Genomic DNA, 20,743 nt, shown 5'->3' on the forward strand with positions numbered 1-20,743 from the left:
CCTATAATACCAGCCGCTTGGCAGGCGGAGGTGGGAGAATCAGTTAAGCCTGGGAAGTTGAGGCTGCAGTGAGTCATGATTACACCACACCACTGTAATCTAGCCTGGGCAACAGAATGAGACCCTGTCTCAAATAAACAAAAAAAGCTAATGTTTGATTAATTCATATCTTTTATTAATTTTGATCAAAAGCTTTATCCTTTATAATATTTTTATAAATACCCTAGAGAACATATTCTAGTTTAATATTAATTTCCTTCAAAGTTTCCTCAAGTTTTTAGTTGCTTAGAGGTCAATAAACTTAGGAAAAGATGGTATACAGTAAAAGCTTGGCTTTTCCTCAGAGTTTTCCAACTTAATTTCCTTTCTTGGTCTTCATGTATACGTATAAACAAAAAAATTTTAGATAGTTAGCTTTGACTCTAAAAGACTTTTGATATATTTTCAAGGCTTGCTAGAATATAACAGAGGCATATTATGTTAAATTACAATTTTAAATATATTTACCAAATGTTTATGGGTTTTTCAGGACTCTGTGGTTTGCCTTTTCACTCTCTTAATGATGTATATGCAACCCAACACAAATTCTTTAACTTTATTTGTTTGTTTGTTTTTAAGCTCGTCAGCTATCGTTAGTGTTAGTGCATTTTGTGTGTGGCCCAAAACAATTCTTCATCTGATGTTGCCCAGGGAAGCCGAAAGATTGGACATCCCTTGCTTAAGAAATCTTTCTTTATCTGATATCATAAGAATATCCTACATTATTTCTAGAAGTTTTATTGTATTACTACCTCTCTTGTTCAGAGCTTGGAATTGATTTTGTGTATGATAATAAGGTAGTGGTCAATTCCTCCTCATCCCCACACCCCTCCAAAAAGATATCTTATTGACCCAGCACCAATGATTGAAAAGATCATCTTTTCCCTTACTGTCCTGCAAGGGCACCTTTTGACAAACCAAATGTCCTTATATATATGGGATCACTTCAGGACTCTCCATTCTATTTCACGATTTATTTATTCTTCCACCAACACATTATCATACTTTTTTTTTTTTTTTAGATGGAGTCTCGCTCTGTCACCAGGCTGGAGTGCAGTGGTCCGTTCTCGGCTCATTGCAACCTCCAACTCCCTTGTTCAAGTGATTCTCCTGCCTCAGCCTCCTGAGTAGCTGGGATTACAGGCACGTGCCACTACGCCCAGCTAATTTTTTTTTTTGTATTTTTAGTAGATATGAGGTTTTACCATGTTGGCCAGGATGGTCTCATTCTCCTGACCTCATGATCCACCCACCTCAGCCTCCCAAAGTGCAGGGATTAAAGGTGTGAGCCACTGCACCTGGCCTTTTTTTTTTTTTTGAGATGAAGTCTCTCTGTCACCTAGGCAAGAGTGCAGTAGCGCAGTATTGGCTCACTGCAAACTCCGCTCTCCAGGTTCAAGCTATTCTCCTGCCTCCGCTTCCTGAGTAGGTGGGACCACAAGTGCATGCCACCCACCATGCCTGGCTAATTTTTCGTATTTTTAGTAGAGATGGGGTTTTGCCATATTGGCCAGGGTGGTCTCAAATTCCTGACCTTGTGATTCACCTGCCTCAGCCTCCCAAAGTTATACTTTTTAAACAGATCTTGATACTAGTAGATTAAGTCCTCTCACCTTGTTTTCCTCTCCCTTGGCTATTACTTGGTCTGTGGCATTTTGAGATGAATTTTAGAATCAATTTGCCAATTTGAAGACGTGTACGTGGTGGTAAGGTTGGGCGACAGAAATTCTGAAATTCATTGAAATTTTGATCTTAAAGAGAACTGACATTATATCAAGTCTTCTAAATCATCATCATGGTATATAACCCTCTATTTATTTAAATCATTTTTTTTCTTTTATAATTTAAAGTTCCCTATGTAGAAGTCCTTCACATATCTTATTAGATCTTTTTCTCTAGGAATTTGCTATCGTGATGCTATAATAAACAGGATATTTAAATTTTTTTGTTTCCTATTTATTGCTAGTATATAGAAATACAATCAATCTTTGTACACTAACTTATATTTTAGTTTCTATGTGTATTCATCCTATCTTACTATCTTAAAAAACATTCTAAGAGCAGAAATCTTATATTTCTTTTCATTCTTAGCGACTGACATAGAATGTTACATATACAACAATTATTCAATGAAATACTTGACAGCAGAAATTTTTGGCTAAAGACAAATCACTTGGAGACAACAACAGGAAAACAGAACAATTATCTAATTAAGATTAGACTGGTATGTAAGGAAGAACAGCTCTAGAAGTAGTGTTTTTCCACATAATGTTTATCAGGATATCTTTTAGTGCAAATTTAGGACATTCGCTCTGAAAATGATTATGGACTGTCATGAGTCAGGATGGCTACCAGACTTGCTAAGCACAAAAGATACGTATTGGCTCTAGAGTAGACATTTTTGTCACCTTATCTTTGTCTTTGGGCCCAGTATCTTGAACACTGTAGATATTTGACAATTTCCTATATAATTCTCTCTTCCATAACACTGTAATAATTCTTGAGACTACAGTTGTACTTCCTCAAAATCCATTGACTTTTATGGGTCAAAGTTTAAAGGGTAAAAGATTCCTGGAGAATTGGTAAAGACAACAGACAGGTCTGATGCAGTGGCTCACGCTTGTAATCTCAGCACTTTGGGAGGCTGAGGCAGGTGGATCATAAGGCCAGAAGTTCGAGACCAGCCTGGCCAATGTGGTGAAACCCAGTCTCTACTAAACATACAAAAATTAGCCAGGCATGGTGGTGCATGTCTGTAGTCCCAGCTACTCGGGAGGCTGAGGCAGGAGAATTGATTGAACTTAGGAGGCAGAGGCTATAGTGAGCTGAGATCACGCCACTGAACTCCAGCCTGGGCAACAGAGCAAGACTCGGTTTCAAAAAAAAAAGGACAAAAGTCAAGACGTCATTGCAAATAATGAAAGCCAAGGAATTGAAAGAAGGTGACTCTAAGCTAGTTTAACTTACATAGAAGTTGGATGTAAAATATAAACAGTCTATAAAATGGTTACACCCAGACAGGTTTTTAGTAGAATTTAGGCCCACATCTAAGCTGGTTTCAACAAAACATGTTAAAGAAGTACAGTGGAAATAAGATGAGAGAAAAATCTGACTTCTCCAAGGTGACTCCTTAGAAAGAAGTACTTGCTAACTCAACTAGTTTCTAGGAAAGCAACAACTATTATAGAATAAAAAGAAAAATAGCAGATTCAAATTCTGACCAAAAGGATTCAAATTCTGACCAAAAGTTTGGGGTTCCACTTAGAAATGAAGAAAAAGGCAACTCTTTCAAATCCCCTAACCAAACCCTGATTTTAGAAAATATAACCAAAATTACAGAATTATCCATATTGATCACCATAGAGAAATAAATTATTCCATCTACTTATCAAATGTCAAAAGTCTAGGGGTCACTAAGCAAATAATAACACAACAATGTAAAGCACCAAAACAATTCCTACTTTTCAAATTCCTTCATTATTCTATTTAATCTTCATTATGTTCTTTTAAAATTACCTGACCAGTCTGATTATTTAAATATCAATTATTAAAAATGAAAACATTTAACAGAATACATTTGGTAGGGAATGGACAAAGAGCTGGCTGCTTTGATACTGACATTAACTCTTTGAGTATATAACAATGGAAGTAAGGTTTCTTTAGTAACCTTACTGGAAAAATGGAAGTAGGGTTTCTCCCTTCTGTCAACTACTCCAACCATAGTCCAGCATACTACTTTTGTGAGACATGCAAAATTAACTTAGCTAAATTAGCCTGATCTGATATTACACTGTACAAGACAACACCAGTAGCTACCTGAAGAAGACTTATCTAAACACTAAGTTCCAACACATACTGGATCTCTTATGAACCTCAGTGCTTCAACAAGAGCACCAAATACTCTTTCAAAATCTACTGATAAGCAATAAAACCAGAAGCAACACATTATCCCATCTGCCTAGGACTAAACGGCAACCTTACTAGTACTCATCTGAAGTCTATCTCTTTAAAACAACGTTGCTGTCAGTCGGTTATAAAGAACAGAACTCTCTAATGACCTTGAACTCTCAATGTTCCATTGATTTCAACGCATTTACTTAACAGGAAATGCAGGATGTTTTGTTTTACTCAGTAACAAGTCCATAAATTACAGGATAAAAGCTAGGAATTTATTTCCTTTTCGTAGTAGCTTACCCAGTTTAGTGGTGCCCTCTGGTGGGTACTCAGGAAACTGACCCTCGGAAGGAACGCTGACAGTTCTCCTCAGGCATCGCCCTTTGGTGGAATCTGTCTGCTGCTCCTGTCCCCCTTCCACAGGTATCTAGTTAACCAAAAGAAAAAGATGAAATTTAATAGTGAACTGACCATAACTACCTTCTGACTGAATAATGGTTTTAGTCAATGTCTTCATTGACTAAATGAAGTGTGTAACAAAGAGTAAGGCAGGAGAAATATAGATATACAGTATATACAATGGTAAAGTATTACCAACTCCTTTACAGGAAGCTTTCCTTTAAAAAGAAACCTGAAATATCAGGAAAGGTGAGTATGCAAATTACACAAAGTATGTACAAATCGTAACCAGGTGTGTACTTGCTCCTGGAAACAAAACACTCACACAAATAAAAGGTTCTTCTATATCAGAAACTGGTTCACGAGCTCCAATTTTGTTCAGTGTTAAATAAAATAAATGGAAATAAAAGTTGACCAGAAAGAGTAAGCTTCAAAATTCTCTTAAAAGATTGTATTAAATAAAGGTATTAAAACCATTCAAATTTTCTTTAATTTTAGAACTGAGAACTTAGACATAGTTAATAAATCACATTTTCAGTGGAAACTTGTATATACCATTTTCTTCCAAACGTCAGACCGTTTTTATAATCCTAAAAAGCATTTTTTCTGACATAATTTCAGAAACATATTAACTGGTTATTTGCATATGTGGAATGAGAACTATGAATAGTGAAAAAAAATCTAATGCCAATAACCACTTTAAAACTTACAAAGCAGGTTATCATTGTGGAGTAATGGGATGGCTCGAAGTTGTGGTTTTGTTTTGTTTTTTTTCCTAGTAATGCTAAGTATTCAGTAATGAGATTTTACTAGTAACTTTTATCAGAATTAAGAACTGTGTGACATCCTAGTGCAGGGCGTGGTGGCTTATGCCTATAATCCCAGCACTTCGGGAAGCTGAGGCAGGCAGATCACGAGGTCAGGAATTTGAGACCAGTCCGGCCGACATGGTGAAACCCCATTTCTACTAAAGATACAAAAATTAGCCAGGCATGGTGGTGGGTGCCTGTAATCCTAGTTACTCGGGAGGCTGAGGCAGAAGAATGGCTTGAACCTGGGAGGTGGAGGTTGTGGTGAGCCGAGATCACATCACGGCACTCCAGCCTGGGTAATAAGAGCAAAACTCCAAAAAAAAAAAAAAAAAAAAAAAATTATAACATCCTAAATAGTTTGAAAAAGTAATTAATTGTAATTCCTAATTTATTGTGGCTCCAATACTGCTTTCAATAAATTTCAATAATAAAACACTGAGTTCTTACATGTGCAAGTCTAATGAATTTATATGTGTGACATTATGAGGGAGGCATTATCTTTTTTTTGAGAGACGGGGTCTCAATATGTTGCCCAGGCTAGAGTGCAGTGGCTATTCACAAGTGCAATCCCACTACTGATCAGCATAGGAGTTTTGACCTTCTCTGTTTCTAACCTAGGCCAGTTCACCCCTACTTGGGCAACCTGGTGGTCACCCACTCCTGGGATGTCACCGTATTGATTCTGAACTTAGTGCAGACAATCGATTAGCATAATGCACTACATCCCAGAACCCCAGGGCTCAAGCAAACCTCCCACCTCAGCTTCCCGAATAGCTGAGACTACAGGCATGCACTACAGTGCCTGGCTATTATCTTTTAAGAGATGGGAAATGAATGATTTATTTCTCCAAATGATTATAATGGACACATATCACATCAATTGATCCAGCAAAACCAGGACAGATATAGGCTTAAGTGTACATGCCTTCTGCTTTGCTTCAGTAATCCAACTCCTATGACTCAGGTCAAGGAAATGATGACAAGGAAAACTCTCTGTTACTGAGAATACGAGGAGCAAATTCCTAATGCCTCCATAAGCACTTAAAATTTTCATACTCCTTATAGAACCTGCAATTGTCCCATTTCCTCATGACCATAACTATGGTTACTCTTTGCACACTGAGAAACTGAAGGGCAGAATTAAGAAATGTAAATAACAAAATTAAGCCAAGGCCAAACAATAGCATCAATAAAGATATGAACTCTTCCAAAAGTACTCTGTAATATAAAACTTCACAAACAGTAATCTAAGTCATCTGTCCCTTTCAGGATAGACATTTTATTACCTCTACCTAAATAATTAAAAGAGTATCACCGATAGGTTTAAATGACTATCTCCTATTAAAAAAGGCAAAACATATCCTGTATCTGCCTTAAAAGTAGGAAGAATGAGAGTAGATTTGGAAAAAATAGTCTAGTTCTTTGAAGAAATAGTTGAATCTAAATAAATAAACTATTTGATAATAGTTCTAAAAATGTCTATTATCTTAAATAATAAAGGCCTAAACCATGCAGAAAAAAAGCAGTTTTTTATGGTGTTTTAGGAGGAAATATTTTTCCTATGCAAATTTATAAAGGTCATATCCAGGAAAAAGTAAGAATGGCCTCTATGAGGACATATTTTATCTCTGCAATATCAAAGGAGAGAATAAATACAATATAGCAAACTTTTTATTTGGGTCTAAAATTCACTCAATTTTCTCCAAGTTTTAATGTAGACTTTTAAATTCCCAATATTTAAGCTTAAAATAGGATCAAAGGTTGTATTCAAAGTATCACTTTTAAAGGTTAGGCCATTTTACTCCTCATCCAGGATACAGGGAACATGATGTAACTTTTATTCTAAACTGCATTTTCTTAAGAATATTTTAATCTCTCTCTCTCTTTTTTTTTTTTTTTTTTTTTTTTTTTGAAACAGAGTCTCGCTCTTGTTACTCAGGCTGGAGTGCAATGGTGTGATCTTGGCTCACTCCAACCTCTGCTTCCCAAGTTCAAGTGATTCTCCTGCTTCAGCCTCCCAAGTAGCTGGGATTACAGGCACACGCCACGATGCCCAACTAATTTTTTTTCTATTTTTAGTAGAGACGGGGTTTCACAATGTTGGCCAGGCTGGTCTCAAACTCCTGACCTCAAGTGATCCACCCACCTCGGCCTCCCAAACTGCTGGGATTACAGCTGTGAGCCACACTACAGATTGCTTCTTAGCTAAAATATTAAAAAGATATTGATCTACTCCTTTAAAATTGGATAGAGACTATATCAAGTACTTTCAAATGACCCAAGCTGAAATGCCCAAATCTTAGCATATAGCTAAGAGAATCAGTTATACCCAAGCAATTTTCTCCATTCTGATTGTTCTAACTTAGTTTACTAGTTCATATTTACTTGTTTATACTGAATTGCTCATAAAAATTATGTATCTTCCAAGTTCTAGAACATGAGAGTAAATTTTCTTTTTTTTTTTTTTTCTTCTTCCTTGGCCTTGTAGCCTTATAATGAGGCTTCTTTTCTTCTTTTGCCTCAATTAAAAAAAAATTGTCCGAGTGCAGTGGCTCACGCCTGTAATCCCAGCACTTTGGGAGGCTGAGATGGGTGGTGGATCACCTTAGGTCAGGAGTTAGAGACCAGCCTGAGCAACATGGTAAAACCCCACCTCTACTAAATATAAAACATCAGCTGGGCGTGATGATACATGCCTGTAATACTAGCTACTTGGGAGGCTGAAGCAGAAGAATCACTTGAACCTGGGAGGTGAAGGTTGCAGTGAGTGCTGAGATTGCACCAATGCACTCCAGCCGGGGCAAGAAGAGTGAAACTGTCTCCAAAACCAACAAACAAACTAACAAAACCCAAGGCGCAGTGGGGCTCCCATCTGTAATCTCAGCACTTTGGGAGGCCGAGGTGGGAGAATCTCAGGGCCAGAAGTTCAAGACCCTGTGTGACATAGTAAGATGCCCATCTCTAAAAAAATTAAAAACAAAAATTAGCCAGCTGTAGTGGCGTGTACCGGTAGTCTCAGCTACTTGGAAGGCTGAAGCAGAAGGATCACTTAAGCACAGGAATCCAAGGCTGCCGTGAGCTATGAACACATCACCATACTCCAGCCTGGGTGACAGAGTGAGGCCCCGTCTCTCAAAAACAAACAAACAAACAAACAAAAACCAAGCACTTCAATTTCATTCCATTTTAGACAAAGAAAGTAGAAAAGGAGTAAATGACATCTCAGGTATCTAAGACGTATTAATAACAAAGCCAAACTAGATCTCTGGTTCCTTGTCCTCTCTGTTAATTTCAAACCATCCACGAAAATAGAAAAGCAATGTGGTACATATTTTATTTACATATATACACACACACAATTTCGTTTTCTGTAAAACTGTCTTTCATATTGTTTAGAATCATATCAAAATTAATTTTTATTTCAATCTCAACTCACACAGAAAGTCAAGTACAGGAAATCAAGATTATGCTAACTAGCATTAGAAAGCTCTTCCTATTTCTTTTCCTAAAGAATGCTAAAAAGGTGCTTAGGACTACTATATGCTTAAGAGGATTTTTCAGTGCCTTAAAGAAAAAAAACATTTTTCAACTTTCTTATCTCCTTAAGGCACCGGTTCTCAAAACACATGGTCTAGGTACCAGCAGTAACAGCATAACCCAGGAACTTGATAGAAAACCACATTCTCAGTCCCCCCACCCACCCGACCTACTGCATCAGAAACTCAGGATAGAGCTCAGCAATATGTGTTTTAACAAGCCTCCAATTGATTCTGATGCTCACTAAGGTGGCTTAAGGTGTTGTTTTCTCTCTTTCCTATTATGGGTAAGCATCTAGAAGTGTCATGTATGAAAGATATTCTCAACCTTGGCTGCAACTTATAACTGGTATAAAAAATACCAATGCTGTTCTCACTCCTAAGTGGGAGGTGAACAATGAGAACACATGGACACAGGGAGGGGAACAATACACACCAGGGCCTGCTGCCGGGTAGGGGGTGAGGGGAGGGAATTTAGAGGATGAGTAATAGGTGCTGCAAACCATCATGGTACATGTATACCTATGTAACAACCTGCACATTCTGCACATGTATCTTTTTTCTTAGGAAAAAATAAATAAATGTTTAGAACACTCCTAGACATTCTAGACATGCAAAGTAGAGAACCACTGATCTATACTCTGTATCTTCAATTCTAATTATTCACTTATTAGTCCTTGGCCACCAGTACTACGTGTGAAGGTATAAATAAATCATTTGGCCTTAGTGAACCTCAATTTCCACATTTTTGAGGTGTGATCTTCTGATTTCTCAGCTGTATTCCTGAAGTGGTCAGGTTTTAAACAGGTTTCTCACTGGCAGGTTCAGATCTCTGTCATTGCTCAGCATGACCACTAGTATCTCTATTCTGTTTTCAATACTTCAGTTTCTCTCTGGAAAACTTACGTAGTCTTTCCCTGGATATGTGCATTCCAGCTCTTGGCCAAAGACTCTCTGGTATCCTAACCAGCAGACTCTAGCCCTTTCAGATGCAAAATTCTGTTCTGTGCCTCCTCAGCTCAGTGAGTCCACTGAACTCTGCCTGGCCTGGTCTCCAGATTACAGCACCACAGTAGGGAAATAGTAAGCAGCAGACACCTGGGCAATGGTGACCACTGCAGTGGCTGCCTATTGTTCAATCACTGAAAATAGTTGCATTTACATGCTTTCGCTCTGTATATATTTGATGAGGGGATGGTATCCTATTTTTTTGTTGTTTACAGTGGGAGGGCCAGTCTTGTACCATTCTGTCATAGCTGGTGCCAAAAGCCTCTATTTATCTCTTAACCAAACTCCTGCAACAGTTTCTTCATTGGTATCTCCCTGGGACATTCTGCCCCTTAAAACTATCCTTTACAAAGTTATCATAATAGTTCCAAAATGCAAATATGATCATGTCATTCTGAGATTTAAAGCCCTTCAGCAGTTCTTTGTCTCTAGCAGTGGTTTTCAAAGGAGTGGTGGTGTGTTTGTGTATGGAAGTATGTGGCGTGGGAAAGTATCTCTGCTTCAACCTGAGCATAATTCTCAGTGGATCTGTTGTGCAGGGCTTCTGCATAAGCTTTTCTACAAAGAAAGTATCCTTCTGCTTTAAAAAGTGTTTAAAAACTACTATCATATAAAGTAAAAGCTCCCTAATATAGTATACCAGATCTTCCACAATCTGGCCACTGTCTTTGTCTTTATGTTCAGTTTTAGACTTCACTCTAGAAATACCAAATTGCTTGCAGTTCTTTAACACATTCCCTATTTTGTAGTTCAGTGCCATGGCTTAGTTTGTTCTCTCATCCTAAAATGTTTTCCCTCATTTTCTTTTCTGTTCTACATCTGCAAGGTAAATGCTTATTCATCCTGAGGCTTAGCTTAGGCATTGTCTTTTCCAGGAATCTTCCTCCTCTACCAGTCCCCTAAGGGAAGGTTAAGGTACACTTCCATTTAGTTCCTCCAGTAATACATCTTTCTCTGTCATTATACTTATTGTGTTAAATTATAATTATTCATTTGTGCAACTAATTCCATGTAACTTAACAGCTTGTACTTTATCAGTAAATCCCCAAACCTTAAAATAGTTCACAGATGAATGAATGATAGGCAGAGATGGGGGCCATTTTAGGCAAAGGAAAAAGCGTAACATCAGCCAAGAAGATGGTAAGTATAAGACTTTTTGTTTTGTTTTGGAACAGGGAGTAGGCCAATTTAGCTAAAGCCTCTTAAGCCTATTATGAACATGTTGAGAGGGCTGGAATACCAGGCCATGCATGGGGAGCACTGAGAAGCCACTCAGACTTTTAGATCTGAGGAATGGCAGTCTCCTAATTGTTCTGTCTCTTTTCTGTGTCTTATTCTTCCAATTCATCCTAAAGACTAATACTTATAACACCTAACTTTGATCAAATTGCTTCTTTTATTAAGCTTTCCTTTGGTAATTCCCATTGCCAGTGGCATCTTAATGACATACTTAGTTAGGCCAAGTTTCCTTAAAATAAATGGATTTCTTTCTCTTTTTCTATCTAGTTTACCTTATTCTATCCAGTTTACTTGTGTTATCAAATGTCCCTTTAAAATTGTTTTATTTTTACCACTAAACTTGTTATGGGTGAGAGAGAGGAAAGACCTATCTTGTTATTTGTAACTTCCAGCATAGTGAATAACATATAAGGGCATATTATATATCTATTGAATAACTTAAAAGTGGTTCTGAATGAAATATGACACAGGTAGCTTACCCCAGAATAAATAACAGTTAATTTTTAGCTATTTGCACGAAGACTAAAATTTTCATACTTTCATCAACATGAGTGTAAACAGTCTTTCAAAAGAAAAATGTTTAAATATTTAAACACTGCCTTTCAAAAGAAAAATGTTTAAAATATTTAAAAAGTGTCATTATAAATGCCTTGCTGCCTAAACACTAGCATCCAGCCTTAAACATTCCAAATATACAAAGTAGAATCTGCATTAAGAAAAACAGAGTCAAATGTACCCTGACTAATAGACTGTTATTGCCAAAAGAAATAAACAAAAATTCAGCTTTCTTTTGTATTTTTATAACGGGGCTGTACCTCAGAGGGGTTCATGTTTGTCTTCTCTACCATTTTCCTCGACTCCTTAATCTCACGTTTACTTGGTCTCATCTCTTGCAAGCAAAATGGAAGTCGAATGGCCTCCTGTGCCCTCTTTGAACTGGATTGCTATCAAGCTAGCTGGGGCCTTTCCTGTCACCCAGGCAAGGAAATATATATTTCATAGCACATAAGCAGTGTCTATTTGGCACAATTTGCACGAAGCAGTTTACTAAACCAGTAAGTCATTTCTCAAGGTGACTCCCAGCAAGCTGCCCTTTCAGCATTCTGCCCCAGTCTACCCTTCTACAACATTCCCAGATTGGTAATTGGTATGTTTAACACTCTTCCCATATATACTCCTCCAACAGACTTTTCCCCAGCTCTGACAAGAAACATGCAGAGTTAAGAGAAAGCACTAAAAGATCCCACACACTGACTTCATATATGAGTGATACTAGACTAATATAATCCTCCCACATTCTAGCAGTGCCTCGCTAAGGATTCAGTTTAAATCCTTAGAGAATCCTTGTAATTCATCTTTTTAATACAACAATAAACACCCTCATGATGACCTGATTAATGTTTAAAACCACCTTTTTAGAGAATTTTAGCAGGAAATTCCTTAACTCATTTCAAGAAGTTCTAAGTTATTCATTGCCAAATTCTGAGGATAAGAGTTACTTTTTTTTTTTTTTTTTTTTTTTGAGATAGAGTCTCACCCTGTTGCCCAGGCTGGAGTGCAATGGTGGGATCTTGGCTCACTAAAACCTCTGCCTCCCAGGTTCAAACCATTCTTCTACCTCAGCCTCCCGAGTAGCTGGGATTACAGGAGCCTGCCACCATGCCCAGCTAATTTTTGTATTTTTAGTAGAGATGGGGTTTCACCATGTTGGCCAGACTGGTCTTGAACTCCTGATCTCGTGATCCACTTGCCTCAGACTCACAAAGTTTCAGGATTACAGGAGTGAGCCACCACACCAGCGCCATATTCTTTTTTTTTTTTTTTTTGAGACGGAGTTTCGCTCTTGTTACCCAGCCTGGAGTGCAATGGCGCGATCCTGGCTCACCGCAACCTCTGCCTCCTGGGTTCAGGCAATTCTCCTGCCTCAGCCTCCTGAGTAGCTGGGATTACAGGCACGTGCCACCAAGCCCAGCTAATTTTTTGTATTTTTAGTAGAGACGGGGTTTCACCATGTTGAGCAGGATGGTCTCGATCTCCTGACCTCATGATCCACCCGCCTCAGCCTCCCAAAGTGCTGGGAATACAGGCTTGAGCCACCGCGCTCGGCGCCACATTCTTTATAATTCTTTTTTATTTATTTATTTATTTATTTATTTATTTTTATTGCATTTTAGGTTTTGGGGTACATGTGATGAACATGCAAGATTGTTGCATAGGTACACACATGGCAGTGTGCTTTGCTGCCTTCCGTCCCCTCACCTGTATCTGTCATTTCTCCCCATGCTATCTCTTCCCACCTCCCCACCCCCCGCCCCTCCCCCATTTCCCCCCAACGGACCCCAGTGTGTAGTGCTCCCCTCCCTGTGTCCATGTGTTCTCATTGTTCAACACCCGCCTATGAGCGAGAATATATGGTGTTTGATTTTCTGCTCTTGTGTCAGTTTGCTGAAAATGATGGTTTCCAGGTTCATCCATGTCCCTACAAAGGACGTGAACTCATCGTTTTTGATGGCTGCATAATATTCCATGGTGTATATGTACCACATTTTCCCTATCCAGTCTATCATCGTTGGGCATTTGGGTTGGTTCCAGGTCTTTGCTATTGTAAACAGTGCTGCAATGAACATTCGTGTGCACGTGTCCTTGTAGTAGAATGATTTATAATCCTTTGGATATATACCCAGTAATGGGATTGCTGGGTCAAATGGGATTTCTATTTTTAGGTCCTTGAGGAATCGCCACACTGTCTTCCACAATGGTTGAATTAATTTACATTCCCACCAACAGTGTAAAAGTGTTCCTATTTCTCCACATCCTCTCCAGCATCTGTTGTTTCCCGATTTTTTAATGATCGCCATTGTAACTGGTGTGAGATGGTATCTCAATGTGGTTTTGATTTGCATTTCTCTGATGACCAGTGATGATGAGCATTTTTTCATACGTTTGTTGGCCTCCTGTATGTCTTCTTTTGTAAAGTATCTGTTCATATCCTTCGCCCATTTTTGAATGGGCTTGTTTGTTTTTTTCTTGTAGATCTGCTTTAGTTCTTTGTAAATTCTGGATATCAGCCCCTTGTCAGATGGGTAGACTGCAAAAATTTTTTCCCATTCTGTTGGTTGCCGATTCACTCTACTGACTGTTTCTTTTGCCGTGCAGAAGCTGTGGAGTTTGATTAGGTCCCATTTGTCTATATTGGCTTTTGTTGCCATTGCTTTTGGTTAGGAAGAATCAACATCGTGAAAATGGCCATACTGCCCAAAGTAATTTACAGATTCAATGCTATTCCCATCAAGCTACCAATGACCTTCTTCACAGAACTGGAAAAAAACACCTTAAACTTCATATGGAACCAGAAGAGAGCCCGCATAGCCAAGTCAATTCTAAGCAAAAAGAACAAAGCAGGAGGCATCACACTACCGGACTTCAAACTATACTACAAGGCTACAGTAATCAAAACAGCATGGTACTGGTACCAAAACAGAGATATAGACCAATGGAACAGAACAGAGGCCTCAGAGGAAATACAACATACCCACAACCATCTGATCTTTGACAAACCTGACAAAAACAAGCAATGGGGAAAGGACTCCCTGTTTAATAAATGGTGTTGGGAAAACTGGCTAGCCATGTGCAGAAAGCAGAAACAGGACCCCTTCCTGACACCTTACACCAAAATTAACTCCAGATGGATTAAAGACTTAAACGTAAGACCTAATACCATAAAAACCTTAGAAGAAAATCTAGGGAAAACCATTCAGGACACAGGTGTAGGCAAGGACTTCATTCTTTATAATTCTTAAGTGTGGGTGAAAAGTAGAAGGGTGACAGCATCTTCTGGTCCTTACACAAGAAATGGATTTATAATCTTTTCATGTCATAAAATTAATAGAAAGTTAAACTTATTCAAGTAGCAAGTAAATCAATGGCTTCACATATTTTTTTCCTAGAGATTTAATTTTCCCAACTTTATAATGGCAGAACATATACACCTGAGGGCATTAAACTGTTTTTGTAAACTGTTTTGTAAATTTATCCCTTCATTGTTCCTCACCTGGTCTACTGCAATAATCTTCTAACTCATCTATTTGCTTCTAACCCCTTTCATCCATTTTCCATGTAATCAACAGTTACTTCTCTAAGAAGCAAATCCGATGATGTCATTACCTTGCTAAATACCCTGTCCCTGGTCCAGATCATTTCCAGAATAAAATCCAAATTCCTCATCATAGCCTTTAAGATTCTTCATTATCTAGTTCTTGTTAGCTATCACTTTTCCTCTTGCAAACTATGTTAATTCTGAATATTTTGCAATTTACCAAAGACATATATGTTATCTTGACTTTGTATCCTTATATATATATGGATATATTTATGCCCAAGCATAAATTTCTCTTTAAAACACTTTTTTTGGCATTTTCTACTCCATCCTAGGCCACACCTCAGTTAATCTTTCTCTTACGGTTATATCACAGCTAAAAAATAAACTTATTGAGGCAAACTTTGTATTACATAAAATTTAGTTTTAAAGTGAATAATTTGGTGGCATTTAGTATGTTCACAATGTTGTACAATTACCACCTCTATCTAATTCCAAATGGTTTTAACTTTATTTTACCTCAGTGTGTCTCAACAAAACTGCATATTTGTGACCGCAATACTAAACATAATGATAGGTGCTCAGTAATTAGAGGTGGAATCATGTATTCAACTGCAGAAAAGCACCTCATCAATTATTTTTCTCCTCTTTTTATTAGTTTTAGAAAAATAAAGAATTAAGTTGTATGTTCTGGGTAGATATATCATAGAAAGAAAAGACAGAAGATCTCTTCTCTTCAACTTATATTAAGGAAATGGACATTCAGAAATAAAAGTTTATCATTTGGCTCTCGCAACACTCATTCAACAAATATTTACTGACAGTTTCCTATGTTTCTGGAACTGTTCTAAGCACTGGTGGGTACATCCTAGGACAAAACAGACAAAATATTTGCTCCAAAGCTTATATTCCAGAAGGAGAGACAGTGAGCATAATAAATAAATTATACAGCATTTTAGCAGCTGGCAAATGCTGCAGAAAAAAATATTAGAGCCTGGTAATTAGATCAGAAGTTTCGGAAAGTGATGTGGGGAGAAGCAGCAATTTAAAATAGGTTAGTCAGGGTTGGCCTTACTAAGTACGTGGTGTGTAAGCAAAGTGATAAAGGAGGTGAGAAAGTGAGCCATGAAATATAAGAGGGAAGAATATTCCATGCAGAAGAAAAAGCCAAGACTAAGGCCTTAGGGAGGAACACGCTTGATTGTTCTCATGAAATAGTGACAAAGCCAGTGTGTCTGGAAAGTAGCAAGTTGGGGAGTTTTGGGTTTTGAAATTTGGAAGGATGGAGTTGCTATTAAAGGAGATAGGATAATCTCTGGTAAGTTATGAAGTGAAGATTAGGGCTGAAGTGTGGGGCACGCTGGAAATGACTTACATAGCCAAGTAGAGATGTGTAATGCACAGATGGATATATGTGTCTAGAGAAGAAAGATGGCCTGGTACAGTGGCTCGTGCCTGTAATCCCAGCACTTTGGGAGGCTGAGGTGGGAGGATCACTTGAGCCCAAGAGTTAAGAGATCAGCTTGGGTAACATAGTGAGACTCCATCTCTTTAAGACAGAAACAGTGATGTGGAGTTTTAAGATATAAAATTAGGAATCATCAGCGTTAGAGGACAGGTTTAGAGCCTCAAGACTGGATGAGATCCCTAAATAAGTAGTCCCAGGACTGAACTCTGTGGTACCTTCCATGTTAAGATTTGGAGAAAACAAAAGAAATCTGTAAAGATGACTCAAAAGGAATTTCAGAGAGGCAGAAAAATACAAAAAGAGCACAGTGTCATGGAAGCCAAGAAAAGTTATTTTAGGAGAAGAAATGCACAATCAACTGCATTAAATACCATTAGAAAATTAAGATGAGAACTGAGGCTGGGCACAGTGGCTCATGCCTGTAATCCCAGCACTTTGGGAGGCCGAGGTGGGTGGATCACAAGGTGAGGAGTTCAAGACCAGCCTGGCCAATATGGTCTCTACTAAAAATACAAAAATTAGCCAGGCGTGGTGGCAGGTGCCTGTAATCCCAGCTACTCACAAGGCTGAGGCAGAGAATTGCTTGAACCAGAGAGGTGGAGGTTACAGTGAGCCAAGATTGTGCCACTGCACTCCAGCCTGGGTGACAGAGCAAGACTCTGTCTCAAAAAAAAAAAAAAAAAAAAAGATAAAATAAAAAAAAAAGGATGAGAACTGAGAACTGACTACTGAATTTAGCAATGTGAAGGTCACTAGTGAGCAAACACAATTCTGGCAGTGATGTGGGCAAGAGTCTGACTGGAATAGATTTAAGAGAGAACAGGAATTAAAGACAATGAGCATAAATGTTTTGAGAATTTTTGCTATAAAGGAGAGAAGAGAAAGAGGTGGTGTCTGGAGGTACTAGTGAGGTTAATACAGTATTTTTTTTTTTTTTTCAGATTAGAAAAAGAGCCAGGTGCGGTGTAACCCCAGCTACTCGGGAGGCTGAGGCAAAAGAATTGCTTGAATACAGGAGGTGGAGGTTGCAGTGAGCCAAGATCACGCCATTGCACTCCAGCCTGAGCGACAGCAAAATTCTGCTTAAAAAAAAGAGAGAGGAAAAAAATAGCATGCTGATGGGAATGATATGGTAAAGAGCAAAAAAGTAGGGGAGAATTGCTAGTGATATATCCTTGAACAGGCTAGAAATAATGGAATGAACACAAGCAGAAAGGCTGACCATAGTGGACAGACAGTTCAACCACAGTTAAAAAAGTAAAATGTCCGGACACGGTGGCTCATGCCTGTAACCCATCCAGCACTTTGGGAGGCCGAGGCAGGCGGATCACCTGAGGTCAGGAGTTTGAGACCAGCCTGGCCAACATGATGAAATCCCATCTCTACTAAAAATACAAAAAAATTAGCTGGGCTTGGTGGCGGCTGCCTGTAATCCCAGTTATTCAAGAGGCTGAGGCAGGAGAGTTCCTTGAACCCAGGAGGTGGAGGCTGCAGTGAGCTGAGATGGCACCATTGCCTGGACGACAAGAGCAAAACTCCATCTCAAAAAAAAAAAAAAAAAGAAATATCAGGATAGAAGGCAATAGTTGCTGTTAGGCAGATACAATAATGGAGTATGCAGAAATTCTCTTGTGAATTTTTCAGTTTCTCAGTGAAGTAATAAGCAAAGCAATCAGCTCTAATTGGGAACAATAAAGAAGAGACCGGCAGTGTGAGGAGATAGGAGAAGGTATGAAAAACATCATCTTATAAATCATTCTGGATTGTGCAACTCAAAGTGTAGTTCAAGCTCCCGTATTGTTCTGCAAATTGTGACTAGTCCACAATAAACTAAATAGTATAGAAACTGAGAAGTAGCACACTTGGTGTGCTCAGTGGGTTTGTACAGCCTACTTTCCACGAAAATATATAATTTTTGTCATTCTATTCCTTCTTTTCCTATGTTATGATTATGCTGAACATACTTACTGAATTGTGATTTAATGTCTGTTAAGCCCAATAAAAATGTGGTCTTAATATATTTTTAAAATTTTTAATTATTACTTATTTCAATAGGTTTTTGAGGGAACAGGTGGTGCCTGGTTACACAGATAAGTTTTTTAGTGGTGATTTCTGAGATTTTGATGCACCCATCACCTAAGCGGTGTACACTGTACCCAATGTGTAGTCTTTTATCCCTTACCTCCCTCCCACCCTTTCCCATGAGTCCCAAAAGTCCGTTGTATCATTCTTACTCCTTGACATCCTCAGCTCAGCTCCCACTTATGAGTGAGAACATACTCCATTTCTAAGTTACTTCACTTAGAATAATGGTCTCCAGTTTCATCCAGTTTGCTTCAAATACCATTATTCCTTTTTTTTCTTTTTTTTTTTTTTTGAGACGGAGTTTGGCTCTTGTTACCCAGGCTGGAGTGCAATGGCGCGATCTCGGCTCACCACAACCTCTGCCTCCTGGGTTCAGGCAATTCTCCTGCCTCGGCCTCCTGAGTAGCTGGGATTACAGGCATGTGCCACCATGCCCAGCTAATTTTTTGTATTTTTAGTAGAGACGGGGTTTCACCATGTTGACCAGGATGGTCTCGATCTCTTGACCTCGTGATCCACCCGCCTCGGCCTCCCAAAGTGCTGGGATTACAGGCGTGAGCCACCGCGCCCAGCCTATTTCATTTCTTTTTATGGCTGAGTAGTATTCCACAGTACATACATACACTATATTTTCTTTATCCACCTCTTGATTGATGGGCATTTGGGCTGGTTCCATATTTTTGCAAGTACTACTGTGCTGCTGTAAACGTGTGTGCAAGTATCCTTTTTATATAATGACTTATTTTCCTCTGGGTAGATATCCAGAAGTGGGATTGTATTTTTATGTTTTTTTTTTTTAATTTTCATTTTTTTCTTAACAATCCACTTTATTGTATTTTATTGACCATGACAAGGTGCGTGGAGGGAAAACTGGTACTTTACCACATACAGAATGTGAAGCACTAGTCCAGAAGAGTGGGACAGTAACTGAAGCGGGAAAATGTTTTGTGATTGCCAAGCAGCATTATGGGCTCACATGAGGTTTCTAGCCAATTGTTTAACACCAGTCAGCATGGTGTGTGTAATTTTCTCTAGATACATTAAGCCACAAGGATGAGATAAAGAGGAAGATTCACTTGAGCTATTACTTTGTCAAGTATGTACGATGAAGCAAGAGAAGGGCAAGGAAATAGTATGCAAAGGAGTGATGAGAATGACCATGGAACTCAGACTGGATGAAGAGGAGAGAGAGGATTTATAAAAGGCAGAAAATGTGACAGGATCAATGGGTAATAGGTCCCAGAAGGTTAAAGGATCATTGAAATAAGAAATGAGCTAGAAAGATAGAAGGTATTAGTCAAACAGTAATATGCACACAATCGTAAATACGAAGAAGAAGTTGTAGCAATAAGGTAGGATCCTTAAAGGCGTTCAGGGAATTGAGAGCCAGTGTGTTACAAAAGAGAAGTATCTCTATGGATATTAGAATCATAAAAAAATTAAAACTGGAGTATTCTTAGAGATAATGACCCACGGGATAGAATCAACAAAAAATGAGGAGGAAGGTTAAAAGATGACTACAGGCCGGGTGTGGTGGCTCACGCCTGCAATCCTAGCACTTTAGAAAGCAGAGGTGGGTGGATCACATTTGAGACCAGCCTGGCCAACATTGTGAAACCCTGTCTCTACTACAAATACAAAAAATTAGCTGGGCGTGGTGGCAGGCCTCTGTAATCCCAGCTACTTGGGAGGTTGAGGCAGGAGAATCACTTGAACTCAGGAGGTGGAGGTTGCAGTGAGCCAAGATTGCACCATTGCACTCCAGCCTGAGCAACAAGAGTGAGACTCTGTCTCAAAAAAAAAAAAAAAAAAAAGTGACTACAATGTGAGATTCAGAGTTTGGACATTTTAGGGAAAACAAGGGAGAACAGACAGCAGCCCTGAAAGAGGAAGACACCTGTCCTAGATATCCTAGACATTATGGCACGAGAGCTGTAGGAGAAAAACAGCCATCCACTGACAAAACTTCAGGGAAGACAGTATCCTCAGGGAAGATCTTGGTTCTTGTAAGATTAAGAAATTAAGGGACCCCTACAGACAAGAGGTAGAAGAAGCAGCTGGTTTTGCTGATGATGAACTTGGAATTGCAGTGGACACAGTCAAAGGGTTACAGGAGGTCCTGGGGAAGGACAAGTGGAAGATGGTGTTGGAAAAGAGAATACACAGA

At 38.7% G+C, this 20,743-nt stretch overlaps 1 protein-coding gene across 5 annotated transcripts in view; it reads right to left on the minus strand.

The window, feature by feature from the left end:
- The window catches only part of RASAL2 (RAS protein activator like 2), a 364,958-nt gene that overhangs the window by 162,029 nt on the left and 182,186 nt on the right, over positions 1–20,743 (minus strand). For all 5 annotated transcript variants that reach the window (XM_074389525.1, XM_003925336.4, XM_074389524.1 and 2 more), the window contains exon 3: positions 4,234–4,360. In XM_074389525.1, coding sequence (XP_074245626.1) covers positions 4,234–4,360 — 127 coding nt within the window. The remainder of the gene's footprint in view (positions 1–4,233; positions 4,361–20,743) is intronic.

This window comes from Saimiri boliviensis, chromosome 19 (genome assembly GCF_048565385.1).
Source record: "Saimiri boliviensis isolate mSaiBol1 chromosome 19, mSaiBol1.pri, whole genome shotgun sequence".
Lineage (NCBI taxonomy): Eukaryota > Metazoa > Chordata > Mammalia > Primates > Cebidae > Saimiri > Saimiri boliviensis.